Here is a 17,783-nt window from a genome sequence, read left to right as displayed (position 1 = left end):
GGTCTTAGCACTCTGGCTCCCACCTTTTGAGGCTTCTAGTCATTCTCTGTCCCCTGCTTTCCTCACTCAACACTGCACGCTTTCACTCTTCAAACACCCACAGCCATGTCCCTGCTCCAGGAGCACATGCTGATCCCTCAGTCAGGAATGCGCTTCCCTCTATTCTTCACTTGCCTGGTCCCTTGTTTTTGAGAGCTCAGCTTCAGTGTCATGCTGAGAGGCCTTCCTGGACCATCCCATCTGGAGTACAACCCTCAACCCTACTCCCCAGCCCCCCCGTAATCCTTTCATGGGCTGTTTCGGCTGTGGTGTTCTCATTTGGTTACTTGATGGTCTTTCTATCCTGGTCAGACTGAGCTCTGTGAGGGCAGGGCCTCTGTCTTGTTCCTACAATCTCCTCAGCATTCGGTTAGTGCTTCTTTGTTGAATGAATGAGTGGATGAATGAATGCATCTTCTTCTTGGAGTCAGGCTCACAGGGAGCAGAGGGTGAGAGTGGGGTCCGCTGCAGGGGCCTGGATGAGTCTGGTTTCTCACATGGTGGGCTGAGCGGCCTCGTTAGGGGTCCTGACGTTGGGAAGGCAGCTTCTTATGGCTTCTGGCCACTTGCTCTGGGTTTACCTAATCTCAGCAGGACTATTCCCCGTCATCCCACCCCTTCAATGTGAGCTGCCAACACTGCACCTGGGCCCACCCCTCCCCACACAGGTGGCTGGCAGGATCTGCTGCTCTGGGTGTACTGTGGGGCTTCATTTACCTGTTTCCAATCTATCACTTCATTAGTCCGCTAGTTCCACATGTTTTTTTTTCTCTTTACCCCTCACATACCAGGAATACTGGAGTGAATGAATCTCAGCCTCTGCCCTCAAGGTCGTGAGCCTAAGTGAGGCCTGAAGGAGGGGGAGGGGACCAGCATGTGCTGAGGCTGGGAGGCCAGACTTCCTTGGGTGTCCCACATCAAGAAATGAGGCCGGCCAGCCAGGGCTTTGTAGCCACCCGGATGCCTGTGCACTTTAACCCGAGGGTGATGGACGTCCCTTTTCCCTGTTGATTTTATCTAAAAGGTTAATTTCCAGGGGGTGGTTTAAGTCCGTGGGGGCTCTCTTGTTATGGTGTTTGTTACATAAATGCTCAGGGTAGTTCCCTATTGACAAATGGTTAGTTAGAGATGGGCCAAGCCTCCCCCAGCCCTTGGAGGGATAAAGGGCCTCTCATTAGCTTGCAGTGAGTGACTGGCAGGCTGGCACAGCCCTGCCCCGTCCCTGCTTGAACCAGGCTCTTATGTAAGCAGAGTCCCCAGGCCATTCAGTCAGCCCAGGGGACTGCAGGGTATGTGTCCTACCCTGGGCCCTTCGGAATTCTTATTTTCTTCCTGTTTAAAGGGAGCGTTGGCCAGGGCCATGCCAGTTGTGTGGTGGGCCCATGGGAACAGTGTCTGTCATCAGGGTGGATGTGGGCTGGCCAAGTCTGGGAGAGGGTGGTTTAACATTGGCACTGAGGCTTCACGGAGCATTAGGAAGCAGGTTGAAATTTGAGGGGGTCACAAAGGGAGCCTCCAGTCTTATGGGGAGAAGCTGTCTCCCAGGCACCTTAGGAGTCTATCTCGGCAGGGGGTTGCTGCATCAGGCTTGTCAAGAGCTGGGGTTGGGAAAGCGTAGCTCTTGAGGGTGGGTGAGGGTAATATCAGAGTTCTTGGGCGATCTGTAGTCTGAAACAGTATATTATTGGATACTATTTGCTCTAGAGAATCAAGTCAGACAAAATCTCCGGGCTGGGGGTGAGGATCTGTAGAGGACAGGGCTGGAGTTCAGATGGGTAACTCCAGTGCTGGGACGTTTTGGGGAGAGGCTGCTATTCTCATCTTGTGTGGAAATCCTGTCATTCAGGTTTCAGCTTGAATGTCACCTCTCTGAGAGGCTCCCCCTGACCCAGCCAGGCCACCCTATCACCTGTCACCCTATCACCTCTCCTGTGTTAGTTCTCCACACAGACGTAGCACCTCCAGGGAGCATGTCAGTGTGAGTCCCTCACTCTCCTCTTTAACCGCGGCTCCTGGCGGGGCTCGGGAGACATGTGGAGCGAGTGATTTGGTGTGTCTGCTAGAGACACTGTCCTGTAGAGCAGGGTGCAGGGTAGGCCCAGGCAGTCAGCCATGCCCCCCCCCCCCCCCCCCGAAGGCACCGCAACTCCAAGGGAAGGACCTTTGCCTGCTTGCAGGGTGCTTGTTTGTTTCAAGGCCTGGAGTTTATGGCTTGGAGTGCATGTGGCTTCCCTGTGTTAGCGTTGGCCCCCTTCTGTCGTGAAGCTGGTCTCTGCTCATCTTGAGCTATTTTGGAGCTTGACCATTCTCTTTTTGCCCCTTTTGACCCAAAGTTACCTGAACTCTTGAGTTGTCCTGTAAGGATAAGATGGGGATCCTGTGGGAGGTGCTGAAGCCATGATCAGTCCCCAAAAATACTTCCTGCCAGACTCCTAGGCCAGCTCAGGAACTGCAGTGCCCACCACATTCCAGCTCACCTGGGGCCTCTGGACAGACACCATTTCCAGTCTCCGGCTGGGTCTTAGAACATGTACCATCCAGGGAGAAAGTATGGGGAAGGATGTCCCTGTCAAGACTCTTCGATTCCTTTCCTCTTGCTTCATTTCACTTTCAACCAGAAGGGCAGAGCAGAGCCAGCAGGCACCTGTGGGGCTTGCAGGTGGGAAGACAGCCGTGGGCGTCTTCCTGAACCTCTCGCAACAGGTAGGGCTGGCATTTTCAGTTTACCTTTCCCTTGATAGATGTGGCTAAACATTAGAAACATTCCAGAAACCCAGTACCCTCTTGCTCTTGTTACTACTCTATCTTCATCCCAAAATGTACATTTTTCCCCTCAGCATTTTCAGAAGTTCCTTATGATATATATATATATATATGTGTGTATATGTATATATGTGTGTGTATGTATATATGTGTGTGTGTATATACAAGATATATAATTTATATCTTGACATAGGAAGTTTATTTTTTCTCTTAAAAGTCGGCGGCTTGTTTTGAATCAGTGACAACTCAGGATCCAGGAACTAAGGTGTCTCTTCACCACTTGCCACCTCTATGCTCCAATATAAGCCACAGAGTCTCTGGCCTGGGTTGTTTCTGAGACTCTCTGCTGTATCTGCCTGCTTGCGGGCCTTGCCCGCCCCCCCACTGGCTGCCCAGCAGGGAGAGGGGTCCTTCCAAAAACCAGACGAGTTGTGGCACTCCAGCAGCTTTCCAGAGTGCTTGTCCTGACCGCCCTTCCAACCTCCTCCTCTGTCGTTTGCTTGCAAGTCACTCTGCTTCAGCCTTTTGATGTTCTTGAGCCCTGCAAAGCTCCGTGCTGCCACAGGGCCTTTGCACCTCCCCCAGGGAAGCCTTGCGGTTTGGTTCAAATCACACTTCCTTAGAAAGGCCTTCACTGACCACTCCTGTGGCACTCTGGTCTCCTGCCCTTTGTTTTCTTTTTGGCGCCTGGTACAACCTGACCTCGTGTCACGTGATAGATGCTTTGCATGTGTTCCCCTTGAGGGTAAGTAGATCCCGTGGAGGGCATGGCCTTCTTGGCTGTGCTCACTGTTGTATTCCATCACCTGGAACACTGCCCAGCACCCTGCTGTTACAAATAGTTCTTTCTGTTCATCCTGGAGCCCAGCACCTAGCACGGGTTGGCACATGGCTCGGCTCAGCAAGTGTTTGCTGCGGGGGTGAAGAACACGAACTTCTCTGCCAGCAGAAAAGGCTTGTAGAGGTTCCAGATGCCCTCTGCACACTGTTGAGCCCTTTGCAGGTTCTGTGCAGCAAGCATATCCTTGCTCTGTGTGGGCGTGGGCCATGGCTTCTAGTAGGGAGGGGTTCCCTGGTCTGGGCCAGCTGCTCTGGAGGAGCACGGGGACCGGGCTTGCTATGCAGGAGGCAGCCACAACCACTCAGCCGCCCTCGGGCTGAGCCCAGTGGCTCACTCTTACATACTGAGATTTCATAGCCTAGGTTCGAGCTCCTTTGGGCCAGGTAGGGTCCCAGGAGATGGGCAGCCAGGAGAGCTGTGGCCAGACTGGAAGGTGGGGCCCGGATCTCCCACCCTAACCTGGTAACACCTGCCATGCCACTTGCCTCTTGGGGACCTACATGGGGGTGAGAAAATGAGTGATGCCAGTCCCTGGGGACCAGGTCCTATTGCCAGTCCTAGAACTGGGTCCCAAGTCTTTACTTTCAGAAAAACAGGGGAGGGGTGCCTACCTAATGGGTTAGTCATTGTAGCGAAAGCAGCCCTAGACAATACGTCAACCAAGGAGCATGGCCAATACAACTTTGTGGATACTGACATCTGAATTTCTTGAAGTAGGTTTCCTTTGATTTTTTCCAACCATTCTTAGCTTGTACACAAAGAGGCAGATAGGGGACCGGAATTGGCCTGTGGGCCATGGTTTGCTGACCCCTTGGTCTAAGCCAGTGGTTGGCAAACTGCAGCTTGGCAAACTGCGGCTCGCGAGCCACATGCAGCTCTTTGGCCCCTTGAGTGTGGCTCTTCCACAAAATACCAGCTCTTCCACAAAATACCGACTTCTGCGCATGGGCCACGAAGTTTCAGTTGCACTGTACGCGCGCGCCCGCACGTGGTATTTTGTGGAAGAGCCACACTCAAGGGGCCAAAGAGCCGCATGTGGCTCGCGCGCCGTGGTTTGCTGACCACGGGTCTAAGCCATCCTTTATTCGTGATAGAATTATTCCAATAGCCTACTGCCACCATGTTTCTTTACTGCTCCTTTAAGAACCCAAGTCAGGTCATGTTCCTGCTCTGCCCAGAACTCTCTATAGCCCCCACCTCACTCGGAGTAGAAGCCAAAGTCCTTACCCAACCTATGAGACCCTGCACCCCTGGTCAGCACCCTGCCCTCATCTCCTCCCAGTCCCACCCTTGTTCCCTCCCTCCAGCCACAGGGGTCTCTGCTCTGTTGCTTGAATGCACCAAGCATGCTGCACAGGCCATTCCTCTGCCTCCATGCAGATCTCTGAACTGCTCTTTCCTTCACTGCTTGGCTCAATGTCCCTTTAGGGAGGCCTTTCTTAACTATATGTAAAACTGAACACCGCTTTACTGCCTCTCCTGTCCCCTTTTCCTATGGTACATGTCATCTTCTATATATATAAAAAAGCCTAATATACAAAGTGTCCCCTTGGGAGTTTGACCCACCGGGAGTTCGATCACTCGTTATGACGTGCACTGGCCACCAGGGGGCAGCGCAGAATGAAGGAAGGCCCTGGCCTGTAGCTGGCAGCCACTAGGGACCCTACTCATGTACGAATTTTGTGCACTGGGCCTCTAATCCTCTGATATGTTATGTGTAACTGTCTCCATTCCCAGACTAAAATGTCAGCTCTGCAATGGGCAAGGTTTTCTGTCTTCTTCCACCCCAGAATCCCTAGAGCCCTTAACAGTGCCTGCTTGGCTTGTAGTAGGTGCTCAGCAGTATTTATGCAGGAAATGAATAAGATTGTCTCCTCATCTGCCAAAGGGGGCTAATAGTAAAGGAGGTAATTCACGTGGAGGACGTGTCTCCGTGTCTGGCACACTGTAAGTGTGCAGGAAGCACCAGCTGCCGCCGCCTGTGTACGGCTGGCAGTGTGGACTCCAGACCGGCTGTTCTGCAAGCTGAGCTCCCCGGGGTGGACTAACCTGCTTGCTGCACTGGGGCTGGGAGAGCTGGGCGCACAGGTTGGGGGCCGGCCTGGATGAGCTCCTCCTGCCGCTCTGGTCAGCCTGTGTCCACAGGGGTCAGCATCTCCGGCCTCTTCCAGTCTTCTGATCCAACAGTGCCTTCCTGCCCAGAGATACGGAGAGACAGGTGGTCACCAACCTCAGACTGGCTATGGGGTACAGGGGTGCAGACCTGGGTCATCTCTGGGGGATGGGCCTGGGACAGCCCTGGAGGAAGAGTATTCAGTTCCTGAGGAGCAGAGACAGATGGGGTCCTGCTCCTGGAGCTTGTGCCTGTGTGCCCTTGAGCGACGACCTGTGCTTCTGAGCTTCGGCCTCCTCCTCGGTGAAATGGTGTGACTGCCAACCTAAAAGGGAGCCAGTGGTGGTGGTGGAGGCTGTGTGCTCAAACCCACGGGAGGGGGCAGTGAAGGGGGTGGGTTGGCGGGAGAGCGACCTCAGGGGTTGGCTGAGGCCCCACTGCAAGGGTCTGGGAGGGCTGCCTCTGCTGTGGTAAGAGTTTTGGGCTTCTTCCAGAGGGCAGGGGTTTGAGGAAGGCAACCCAGGTTGAGGGGTCGCCTCAATCTGTCACCTGGGAACTTCCGAAGCTGTGGATTCCGGGCCCCATCAGAGATCCCGATTCCCTTATCCAGGCTGTCTCACAAGCAGGCAGGGTTTAGGACCACTGGGCAGGGCTTCTGTGTTAGGTCCTTTTACGAACATTCCCATTGACCAGATGGAGAAGCCAAGACTCAGGCGGGGAAGCTTGGGCAGACTCTGGCCTTGCAGCACTGCCTCTCGCTCAGTGTTGGCTCGCCTGTGGCACTGCTTTTCTGGGCCTGTTGATGGCCTTAGCCTGTGACAGGAAAACGTGCGGGAAGGGTTTAGACGGCTGCTGAGCCTGCCTGGGACCCTCTGTGTGGTGTCAGGAGTTGACAAGCCTTTTGCCCTCCATAAGGCCTGACTTCTGGGGCCAAGGGCGGCTGAGGCCAGGGAGGAGTAAGCTCAGTCCTTGGGCTCCCCTGCAGGGCACTCCTTCTGTAGGTGGCATCTTTTGCAGAGTCCAGACCTTCCAGACTGGTGTCCTGAAGTTGGAGTGGCAGCAGGGAGGAGGGTGCCTTCCAGATAATCTGATCCAGGGCTTCCCTGTCTTTTTCTGTTAGCATTTAGTTCTGCTTTTCAGAGTGGAGGCTGTATTGCATCATAGTGACAGGGGCTGTGAGCCAGCAGTCTGGGTCGGTGTTGGCTCTGGTACTTCCTGGCTACATGTCTTGGGCAAGGGCCCCCTTGTTTTTCTTTTTTAAAATATATTTTTATTGATTTCAGAGAGGTAGAAACATAAATGATGAGAGAGAATCATTGGTCGGCTGCCTCCTGCACGCTCTCCACTGGGGATGGAGCCCGCAACCCGGGCATGTGCCCTTGACCGGAATTGAACCTGGGACCCTTCAGTCCACAGGCCGATGCTCTATCCACCGAGCCAAACCGGCTAGGGCCGTGGTTGGCAAACCGCGGCTTGTGAGCCACATGCGGCTCTTTAGCCCCTTGAGTGTGGCTCTTCCACAAAATACCACATGCGGGCGTGCACGTACGGTGCGACTGAAACTTCATGACCCATGTGCAGAAGTTGGTATTTTGTGGAAGAGCCGGTATTTTGTGGAAGAACCACACTCAAGGGGCCAAAGAGCCACATGTGGCTCGCGAGCTGTGGTTTGCCGAGCTGCAGTTTGCCGACCACTGGGCTAGGGCAAGAGCCCCCTTGTTTTTGAACCCTGTTATGTGAGCCACCCAGCAGGGGTCACAGGCCGAGGTGAGGCTAGGTGAGTTATGCAGATGAAAGTCTTAGCTGAGTCCTAGGAACGAGGTCAGCATCTGATACATGTTACTCGTGGTGGCATTTCCAAATGGAACAGGTACAGCCTGTAGTCACCCAGAGAGGTGCGTGGGCTGTGGGTGCTGGCGAGCAGCCAGTCAGATCCAGGCCTGAGACCCAGAGTCCCCCGTTGTGTTAGTCCAGCGCCCCTTTCATCTTGGGCCTTCTGTGGTCTCAGTGACCAACCTGGGGGCACCCGAGCACCTGAAAAACATCCTCTGAGGCTAGTTGCTACCAGATACGTTGCCAGCTTCTCCTGGCCCTGGGTCCCACAGCCTAGGGACATGGCATCCAGACTTTGTGACCCCTCATCTGGCCAGTGGGCGCAGGGTCTGGGAGCTGGCTGGGTGGGTGCCTGGGAAGAGTGATCAGCTTCTCTCTGTCCTTTCCCGGTCTGGGATGATGACATTCCACCCCCACCTCTGCTGCCCCGGGCTCTTCGGCTGCCCTGGGCTCCTCCGAGAAATGGGGTCACAAGGCGAGGCCACTGGGGAAGGAGGTATTTCTGGCTGAGCAGGTGTGGCCTGTGCTGGCATCCTGGCAGCTGAGCCCAAGGTCTTTTCAGCTGCTCTGGCAGGAGCAGTGTGACTTCGATATTTTGGAAAGTGTAAGGGAAAGCGAACCTAGAGTGCTGAGCTGCTGAGTGTGGCAAGTGCGCTCAAGCCTCGCATTGGTGAAGTTGGTTAGGTAGCCGAGATGGGCCAGGCCGCCATCCTGCTGTGCCCTGTGGTGGCTGTGGGAGCTGAGTGCCTGGGCCGGCCGGCTGAAGGACCTGCTGGGTCATTTTCATTTTTGCCTGGAGTCCTAGGCTGCTCTGAGCAGGGTTTGCACCACAGCAGGCCTCTTGTGCCCCAGCTTGGGGAGAAGATGTTGCCCACCAGAGCACACAGTCCTCTGCAGGTACTGGCTGGGTGCTGCTAGGCTGCCCAGCATGCCACAGCCCAGTTTAAGGGCCTTTTCCTGGCAGACAATCCCCTGTGGCATCCCAGAGAGCCTGCTGGAGGCTGGGTGTGCTGCCCTGTGCCACCTGTGTGTGGGCCACTGTAGAGCATGTCCTGGCTGGAGGTGCAGCCCCAGAACACTGTGTGTGGTTGCTGGTCTGGGCTCAGGCATTTGCATGACTTGGGTGCACTCTGCACCCTTTGGAACTTGGCTTCCTCATGGCTCCTGCTCCCTTGGCCACCGTAGGGACGAGGGAGGATGAGGAGAGGGGGCTGGGAAACTTGCCATTCCGGACCAATTGTCCTCATTCATAGCCACCAGACATTCCCTTCTTAGGACACACAGCAGTTCCTGCTGTAAAGGTGGGAGGTGTTAAATCCATGCTGACTTTTTGGCCTCTTCCAGTCCCTCGTCCAAGGCCCTTGAGGCCATGGAGTCTGGTTTACTGGTGGGAGGAGCCTGGGAAGCACCAGGCTGGCTGTGCTTGTAAAGATGGCGAAGCACAGGCTCCTGGCTCCGTGACCTGGGCACTGGTGCTGGGCCCTGTGTGTTGTGTTTGCCTGGTGGCTCCTGCAGAGCGGAGCAGCATCACAAACAGCTCTTCCTGCCTGGGCTCCTCCCACCGGCCTCCTACTTGCTCTTCCCGCTCGTGGGGCTCAGACAGAAACCTCAGGTTTCTCTCTCCTCTCATCTCCACATGCCAGCAAATGATCAGCAGATCCTGTTTCCTCCACCTTCATAGTCTGTCCGCATTTCCCACTTCGCACCCCCATCCTCACCTCCATCCTGGTCTCCCAATTCCCAGGTGGCACCTGTGAACACCTGAGTCAGGTTATGCTCCTCTTCTTCTCATGAACCCTCCAGGCTCCTGCCTCACTCAGTAAAAGCGAGAATCCTCTCGGGTTCACAAGGCTCTGTAGGAGCTGCCCCTTTTACTCCCCGTCTTCATGTCCTCCCACTCTCCCCTCACTCCCTCTGCTCCGGCCGCGTAGCCTTCTTCCTGCTCCACAAACGCGCCTGGCACCATTGCACTTGCCGTTCCCTCTGCTTGGAATACTTCCCCCCGAGATGTGTGCATGGTGTGTTCCCTCATTTCCTCCTGGCCTTGGCTCAGACGCCCACCCTGAGGGAGGCCTTCTCTGATCACTCTGCCTAAAATGGCCACCCTCCCCACTCCTGATGCCCCAGCCTTCCCATTCTGTTTTACTTCGCAACCCTGGGTGACACAAATCATGCCACTATTGCCTGCCCCTACCCCCTGCTTGCCGCCCCCCAGCACACAGACTGTAATGCAGGTCCCCTAGAGGCAGGGGCTTGGTTTTGTTCACTGCAGCTCCCAGTCATGGGAAGGAGGGGTGCAGGAATGAATGAAGAAGCCTCTTTGCTGGTAGGTGGCAGAGCTGGGGTTAGGGCTCGCTCTCTTGGTCCCTTCCTGGTCCCATCCTGTACTGGAATTGGGACGCGGAGTTGGGACCAGGGGACTGTGGAGCAAAGCTGCTGCGAGCACCCTTCCAGGATGTGGGACTGTGGGATGGAGCTGCTGCCACAAGGGGGCAGCAGAGATGTGGCAGCCTCCAGCGCTGGTGAACTGTAGTAATACCCTAGTAGGGACTGCGGCAGAGGCCCCACCTCTCGTCCCAACCCGAGTCTTACTATTGTTAGGGTTGTGCTCACTGTCAGCAGCTGGATGAAGCATCATCGCACCAACCCCCTGACGTTGATGTCCTGTAGATGGGCCCTTTGATGTCCGTGGTCAGGATTTGGGGACAAGAGGCCTGGCTCCCTGGGCAGTTGGCAGTGCTATTTCACTAGTATTGGTCTGCATTATATTTATCCTTTATAAAACTTAATTCTAGGCTGGCTGTATTTATGTACTTTTTTTGGTGGTTATTATCTCTGTAAATCTTGCAGTAACCCTTTGAGATGGCAGGTGGGGGCAGCCTACTTTGTAGATGAGGAAACAGGTAACTTCAGGGCCTCACAGCCAGGAAGTAGGTGAGTCGTTGCTTAGGAGCCTTACACGGGTGTTTGCAGAGCACAGCTCCATGCTGGGGTATGTTCCGGGTGCTGGGAAACAACTGACAGCCCAGTGGGAGGTAGATGGTAAATGTCTGGGGGTTGATATTTTAAGCTGATGGCCAGGAAGGGCCTCCTCACTGCAAAGTCGTCTGAAGGTCTGAGGAGATAGGGGAGGAGCCCTGTGGGGTCTGGGGGAGAGTGTTCTAAGCAGCTGGAACAGCATGTGCAAAGTCCCGAGTCTCTCTTACGGTTGCATAACTATGCTCTTGTTCTGTCATCGCCAGACAGGGCCGACCCCTGGATCCTTGCCTCCCTGACAGCTCTGGGCACTGGCGCTAGCTTGGAGCAGGTGCTCAGAAACCGCTCCCCTCTTTCTACTACTGCTACCTTGATCAGTAACATTTTTATTTCCACGAAGACAGTGAAGGCCAGGGGCCCTGATGCTCCACAGTGGCTCTGGGTGCTCCTCTCTGGGTTGGGGAAGACCACAGGGTGGCTTCTGCTCGTCCCCTCCTGCGAGGTGGGCTGTGGTCTTGCCCCTTGTCCTCGCCACCCCCCACGCCCCTCTGCCACCTTGTGCTGCCACGAGTTGCTGTTGGCTGGGCCCCAGAATCTCAGGCCTCTGGGTGAGAATGCCTCCCAGGCTAGTGGAATGTCATCGTATGCACCCCAGGCCAGGGTGCCTGCCCTGCCCTTGTCCTCTGTCCATTGTAGGCCATGGGGCCACACTCCCTGCCTACAGCCACTGATGGACCTTGAGCCAGTGACCTCCTCACAGGCCTCACTTCATCCATCCATAGAGTAGAACATGTTGCCCTTTCCCAGCCCCTTCCCTCTGTGGGGCAGGAAGGGCTGCCCCTGTGTTCCTCAGTAGGGCCCACCACTCCTTCGCCTTCTCCCCAGGATGGGGCCTGGGCCTGCTGTCTTTTCTGTGCTCAGCAGTTGCCTGTGCTCTTTGACCTCAGGCTTGGGTCCTACCCTGGGCCCCTATCCCACTCTGGCCTCAGGGCTGGGCAGGCATGTGGTACTTGTGTTTCTGAAGCATAGGGCATGGGAGGCATGCTTGGGCACAGAGCAGGGGGTAGGGGTGGCGCTGAGGTGGGGAGGGTTGCAGTTGGGGGGGTGAGCTCAGGGACTGAAGACTGGGAAGCACATGACAGGGCCCCCACCTTTAGGCCGTCAGTGTGGGTGGGGGAGGGGGTGAGGAACCTCTGCTGCTCCCTGCCCAGAGACCTTTGTTTTGATGGGTAATTGGGACTTGTTAGCCTTCCCACCTAAAAACTTAATTGAGGTGAAATTCACATAACACAACACCCATTTAAAAGTGAAAAGTTTAGCGGCACTTAGTACATTCACAATGTTGTACAACCACCGACCTCTTCTAGTTCCACAACTTGCCATCTCCTCGAAAGGAGACCAGGTCCCCATTAGCTGATGCTCCCCTTCCTCACTCCCCCAGCCCCTGGCAACTACCATTCTGCTTTTTGCCTTTGGGATTTAACAGTTAGGGACATTTCATATACAAAGTGACCCCTTTGTGTCTGGCTTCTTTCACTTGGTAAAACTTTTCCCCCAACTAGCATAACTTTTTATTTTGAAATAATTATAGAGACACAAGGAGATGCAAAAACAGTACAGAGAGGTCCTCGGACATCCCCCCCCCCCCCCCCCCAGGGCCTTTCAGACCTCTCTTGGGGTAAAGATGGCCTCTGGGCCCCAGGATTTGGGGCCAGGAAATGGGAAATGAGGACTGATCCTGTCGGGTGGCCTGAGCTGGAGCAGCCCCCACCCTGGTGGGTCGGGCCCCTCGTACTGCCCTTGGGCTGAGCTTACCTCTGTGAGGGCTCAGTCTCTCCTGTCCTTTGGTCTTGGGCTGGCCTGGGCGCAGTGTGGCGGCTGCTGGGAGTCTCGCCCCTCTCCTGGCCGCCCTCTCCTGCTGCCCAGCTTCCTCTCCCAGCAGCCAGTTGGGCCCCCGACGGCTGTCCTCTCCTCCTGGGCCCTGGTCTCATGCCCAGTTGGGGGAGGGTAGAATTTTAGCCCTTCCCCAGCAGCTGGCAGGCAGGGAGCGGGCTGGTTGTATTTTAAGCTGTTGAGTGGTTCAGCAGGAACTCAGAGGCCTCTTTCCCCGGAGGCACGGTGTTGCCTTCCTGTGGACCACACCGGCTCTGAAGGCATGTGGGCACTGCCCGCCTGGGACCCAGCAACTATTAATATACCCGCAGCCACGGGGCAGGCACAGGGCCCTGCTGTTCTAGCCCTTCCCGTACATTTGTGTGTGCCCCGTCCGTCTCCCATGAGGCCCCTTGGTGGGACTGGTACTCCAGGTGATGAGACCAGCTTTCTGTTTTTGGCCCCTCTGTCTGGCCTTGTTACCCCTGTGGCTCAGAGGGTTCAATAACCTGTGCCCAAGGCCACAGGGCCTGGCCGAGCTCTCTCTAGTGTGTGAACAAGGCAGGTTGGCCAAGACTTCTTGGGTGCTGGGCCCTCTCCTACCGCAGGTCCATGGGGTGGGTGCTGCAGCCACCAGCTGGCCAGCAGGGAGCTGGGATTTCACCCCAGGCCATGTCCTTCCCTTCGTGGCAGCTCCACAGGCTTTGGGACATTGTGCGTCTGTCAGGCACCACGCTGCACTTCTCGTGCGTTGTCTCATGGGACCCTCCCAGCCCTGCTATGTGCTCCCCAGGCCGAGGCCCAGAAGAAGTGATTCTGTGGCAGGGCCAGATTGTCCCATGTGCTGTCCACCACATCCCCTGCTTCTCTCACTGTCGGTGTGTGTGTGTGTGAGGGGAACCCCTTCTTTCAAGGGCCTTGGGTGGGTGGCATGCCCTCAGAAAGCCTTGCGTGGACCTTGCATGGGGTTTCGAGCCCTGCGCCTCTTCCCCACGCTGCCACTGACTGAGGGCCACCAGGGGTGGGAAGGGTCCTCAGCACGTGTTTCCCAGTGGCCGACTTGGGGACAGACCCAGCCCTACCTGCCCCTGCTGGGTTTGAGCTCTGGCACGTAGGCCTTTCAGGACCGGCCTGCCCACCGGGCCTCAGTGCTGCTCTTCCATGTCCGTGGTGTCTGCTTTGACCTGTGTGGGGTGGTGGGTCAGATCTCCCCTCCCTCCTGGAGCTTCTTCCCTCCCAGCAGCACCCCTCTGCTCTGCACTGTCTGGGGTTCAGGGAGACCGTGTGTGAAGTGGGCTGTGTGCTCTGGGCTTTGGGGATCTCAGGATCTGGGCAAGGCAGCTATGTTGGGCTTACATGATGGGAAGACTGCCCTGAAGGTGACCTTGAACATGGTCTGGGTGGATCTAGTGAAAATGTGTGGAGAGGGAGGTCAGGGAGGTGGGGCCAAGGCCTCATCAGCCCAGGCTGGGGTGCTTTCTGGAAACTTCCCGGTTTCTTTCCCCTTTCCCCTCAGAGGCTCTCTGCACCAACAACTCTGGAATCTGTCACCTCCCTGGGAACACAAATGCACAAGGGAAATAATCCGAGTGTCTCTCACAGCTCAGAAGGGGAAATGGATGATCTAGCTCTCGGATTCTCAGATAGCTGGGATTCCTCCAAGCCCAGTGATCTCTGCCGGCCTGAGCCGGGTGCCGGGGTGTGGGCTGGCCTCTTACCCTCCTCCTCTCTGGGTATGGGGGCCAGGAGACACCTCCATGCCTTCCTCTGGAGACCTCCCTACCCACCAGTGTTCTTTGGGGGCTATGTCCACTTGAAAACCTCACTTTCAGGGTGACCCAGCCCCTGGGGGGCTGTCCGCGATCTGTGCCATGGCTCCTCGGGGGCTCAGTCTGGGAAGTTTTATATTTAGCTGGGCATGGCTGTAGGGCCACTCGGGTTACAGCTGCACAGAAGGTGGCAGTGCCAGGGCAGGCGTGGGCTCCTTTCCAGCGCCGCGGCAGAATTTGATCGCATGGCCTGCCCCAGAGCGCTGTGCGTGGGGAGGTCGGTGGTGGGGCCTGACAGCCGGCAGCTTGGGCCACTGGCCTCGTGGGCAGAGCAGGGTGGCATGGACCTGAGTGTGAGCTTGGTGGCCCGGGAGGCCAGCCAGGGCCAGGGCCCCAGCCCTAGCGTAGGCCTCAATGGCCTGCCCCGGCCTGCACCCCCCAAAGTGGCCAAGAAACCTAAAAAGGGCGTTCTCTTCTTTGAGGTGGAGATTCTGGATGCAAAGACTCGGGAGAAGCTGTGTTTCCTGGACAAGGTAGGACCGCGGTGCCGGCTGCACTGGGTCAGGGTGCTGGGCCCATGCCTCTTCCTTATGGGGCTCCTGACCACAAGGGAGATGGGGGTGCTCCTCCAAACTGCTTGGGAGGTGCACAAGGGGTCCTATCCTCAGGCCTGGGCCTGTCCCTGCCAGCTCGGGGTAGAGCGGGCAGCCCTGGCCGCTGGGTGTGGCCGGGACTTGGCCTCACCGTGCAGGAGGAGGTGAAGCAGCCTCAGTGGAGCCTGCAGGGCTTTGGGCTGGGAGGGGGTAGAATTGTGACCAGGCCAGGGCAAGGGGCTTGTCCCTTCCTAGGGGAGGTCTGGCCTGGACTGTGGGTCTTTACTCTGGGGGAGATGTGGGTAGGGGTGGAGAGGAGAGGCCCAGCTTCTCCTGCTCAAATGTCTCCCAGCTTGGCTGGGGGCATCCTGGCTGCCTGGTAAATCTGGGCCCTCAGGCCCACTGCTGTCCCCACTCTGACAGGCCCTTGCTGCTCCTCTCGGCCATATGGGTCTGGGGCTTGGACCCCAACCTTCCCCACTCCCATAGCAGCTACCCAGGCCCCCATCCACCCCCACCTCAGCAGGAGGGATCCTGGATCAGGGGTCCTGGCTCCCCCCAGGGCTGACTTCCCTCCGGCCCGTGCTTCCCTCAGGTGGAGCCCCATGCCACCATCGCAGAGATCAAGAACCTTTTCACTAAGAGCCGTAAGTCCAGGGCCCAGCCACACTGCCTCCTGCAGCCCCTCTGGGCAGGGGCCTCTGGGTGGGACCCCTCCTGGCAGCCTCTCCCGCCAGGGTCTGCAGAGATGCCCATAGTGGAGCCCAGGACTTTCTGGGCTTGCCCGTCGCAGCGCCCCCGTGTGGCCACTGGTAGGAATGCCCTTGCTTGATTTTCGGAAGGACAACATCCAGCTTCTGCCAGTGCTCTTCCGGGCTGTGTCCTGGAGCCACACAGGCCACAGGGGCCTTGCTCTCAGTTGGAGGAGCTGTGGGGTCCTTGGGCCGCACCAGGCTGTGTGCTGTGACGCCCTGCTCTCCCCGCAGATCCACAGTGGTACCCTGCCCGTCAGTCCCTCCGCCTGGACCCCAGTGAGTACAGCTGTTGCTTGACCACCCCTGGGCACCCCGGTGGCAGTGGGAGGCCTGGGTAGCTCCTGAGCTGTGGCCTGCCTCTCTGCAGAGGGCAAGTCCCTGAAGGATGAGGACGTTCTGCAAAAGCTGCCTGTGGGCACCACAGCCACACTGTACTTCCGGGACCTGGGGGCGCAGATCAGCTGGGTGACGGTGAGTCCTGACCCTACTACCTGCAGCCTCCTCTCCCATCAGCCACATTGGGGTGACTCACCTGCCCGTCTTCCCAGGTCTTCCTGACGGAGTACGCGGGACCCCTTTTCATCTACCTGCTCTTCTATTTCCGGGTGCCCTTCATCTATGGCCACAAATATGACTTCACGTCCAGCCGGCACACGGTGGTGCAGTGAGTGGGTCAGGGTGGAGGGGGTGATGGGGGGTGGGGAAAGGCCCGTGGATTGGCCCCTCTGAGCCAGCTCTCCTCCCAGCCTCGCCTGCATCTGCCACTCATTCCACTATGTCAAGCGCCTACTGGAGACGCTCTTCGTACACCGCTTCTCCCATGGCACCATGCCCTTGCGCAACATCTTCAAGGTAAGGCCCCGGGCCTGGTGTCCCAGGCCCACCCACCCTAGCCCCGCCCTCGCAGGACCCAGCTCTCTCTGCCCACACCCTTTAGGGTGGACCCCCACCCCCCGGACCCCGCCCTCCACTGGGCCAGGCCCCATCCTGGCCCTGCTCCCTTTCAGAATTGCACCTACTACTGGGGCTTCGCTGCGTGGATGGCCTATTACATCAACCACCCTCTCTACACGCCCCCCAGTAAGTGGCTTTGGGACCCTGCTCCTCCTGTGAGCCCCCATCCCCCACCAGGCTCCTCTCATCGGCCTCCCCTCTGGCTTTCTTTGCAGCCTACGGAGCTCAGCAGGTTAAACTGGCACTGGCCATCTTTGTGGTAAGCAGGCAGGCTGGTGTGTGTGATGGGGTGGAGGGAGTCTGGGGGGCTCTGGGCTGACCCTGCTCCTCTGACAGATCTGCCAGCTGGGCAACTTCTCCATTCACATGGCCCTGCGGGATCTGCGGCCAGCTGGTGAGTGGTCTCCTCTGGGCAGGGGGTGGGCAGGCTGGGCCAGGGGGTCTCACTCACCCTTCCCATCCTGCCTGTCAGGATCCAAGACCAGGAAGATCCCATACCCCACCAAGAACCCCTTCACGTGGCTCTTCCTACTGGTGTCCTGCCCCAACTACACCTATGAGGTGAGGGCCTGTCCTGCTCCCCTCTCCCTTATGGGACTTCAGGTTCCATGTGAAGGGGTCAGTCCCTGGAAATAGAGGTCTCGGCCCTGGGGCTCACCAACATTTACGAGGTGGGGAGTGGGGAAGAATCAGGTTGCCTGGCTCAGCAGTTGCTTTTGCAGTTTGAACCTGAGAGCATCTGGAGATGCAGACTGTGGCCCCGGGGGGTTGGGAGTTGTGTAAGGCTGGGCTTGTGGCTGTTAAGGGCTGAGGGGCATGTGGGCCCCCGCCCCCCACCCCCAATAGCTGGCCTGCCCTCATCTCCACCCTGTGCCCACAGGTGGGATCCTGGATAGGCTTTGCCATCATGACACAGTGTCTCCCAGGTGAGCCCACTTCCCCCCTCAGCTGGGCCCTGCCCCACTCGGTGCCATGCACCCTCCCTAACCTCCTGCTCTGCTCTGCAGTGGCCCTCTTCTCTCTGGTGGGCTTCATCCAAATGACCATTTGGGCCAAGGGCAAGCACCGCAGCTACCTGAAGGAGTTCCGAGACTACCCACCCCTGCGCATGCCCATCGTCCCCTTCCTGCTCTGAGTCGCCTGCCTCCACCAGCAACTACAGTCAGGCTCTCGGGAGCCGGGCTCTCGTACCCCACCGTGTCCTCCTCGGGGAGGAATGGGGTACACTGCTCTCCAGCACCTGGAATAAAATCTGCCTGCCCGGCTGCACTCGGA

The 17,783-nt window shown here is 57.4% G+C and overlaps 1 protein-coding gene and 1 long non-coding RNA gene across 3 annotated transcripts in view; one reads left to right on the top strand and one right to left on the bottom strand.

The window, feature by feature from the left end:
* Positions 1-12,889, bottom strand: part of LOC118652708 — a 25,300-nt gene extending 12,411 nt beyond the window's left edge. The window contains exons 1-2 of the long non-coding RNA XR_004966681.1: positions 12,381-12,889; positions 5,693-5,837 (exon numbers count right to left, since the gene is read on the bottom strand). This is a non-coding gene — a long non-coding RNA (uncharacterized LOC118652708). The remainder of the gene's footprint in view (positions 1-5,692; positions 5,838-12,380) is intronic.
* The window catches only part of TECR (trans-2,3-enoyl-CoA reductase), a 25,373-nt gene extending 7,590 nt beyond the window's left edge, over positions 1-17,783 (top strand). The window contains exons 2-13 of one of the 2 annotated variants that reach the window (XM_036302782.1): positions 14,689-14,739; positions 15,395-15,446; positions 15,786-15,830; positions 15,922-16,025; positions 16,103-16,218; positions 16,301-16,406; positions 16,562-16,634; positions 16,724-16,767; positions 16,845-16,902; positions 16,981-17,069; positions 17,389-17,434; positions 17,516-17,783. In XM_036302782.1, coding sequence (XP_036158675.1) covers positions 14,689-14,739; positions 15,395-15,446; positions 15,786-15,830; positions 15,922-16,025; positions 16,103-16,218; positions 16,301-16,406; positions 16,562-16,634; positions 16,724-16,767; positions 16,845-16,902; positions 16,981-17,069; positions 17,389-17,434; positions 17,516-17,643 — 912 coding nt within the window. In that variant the 3' untranslated portion in view covers positions 17,644-17,783. The remainder of the gene's footprint in view (positions 1-14,688; positions 14,740-15,394; positions 15,447-15,785; positions 15,831-15,921; positions 16,026-16,102; positions 16,219-16,300; positions 16,407-16,561; positions 16,635-16,723; positions 16,768-16,844; positions 16,903-16,980; positions 17,070-17,388; positions 17,435-17,515) is intronic. The other variant, XM_036302783.1, reaches the window with a different exon arrangement.

Source organism: Myotis myotis, unplaced genomic scaffold (assembly GCF_014108235.1).
Source record: "Myotis myotis isolate mMyoMyo1 unplaced genomic scaffold, mMyoMyo1.p scaffold_m19_p_33, whole genome shotgun sequence".
Taxonomy (NCBI): domain Eukaryota; kingdom Metazoa; phylum Chordata; class Mammalia; order Chiroptera; family Vespertilionidae; genus Myotis; species Myotis myotis.
This window is presented reverse-complemented; position numbering and strand designations above follow the sequence as displayed.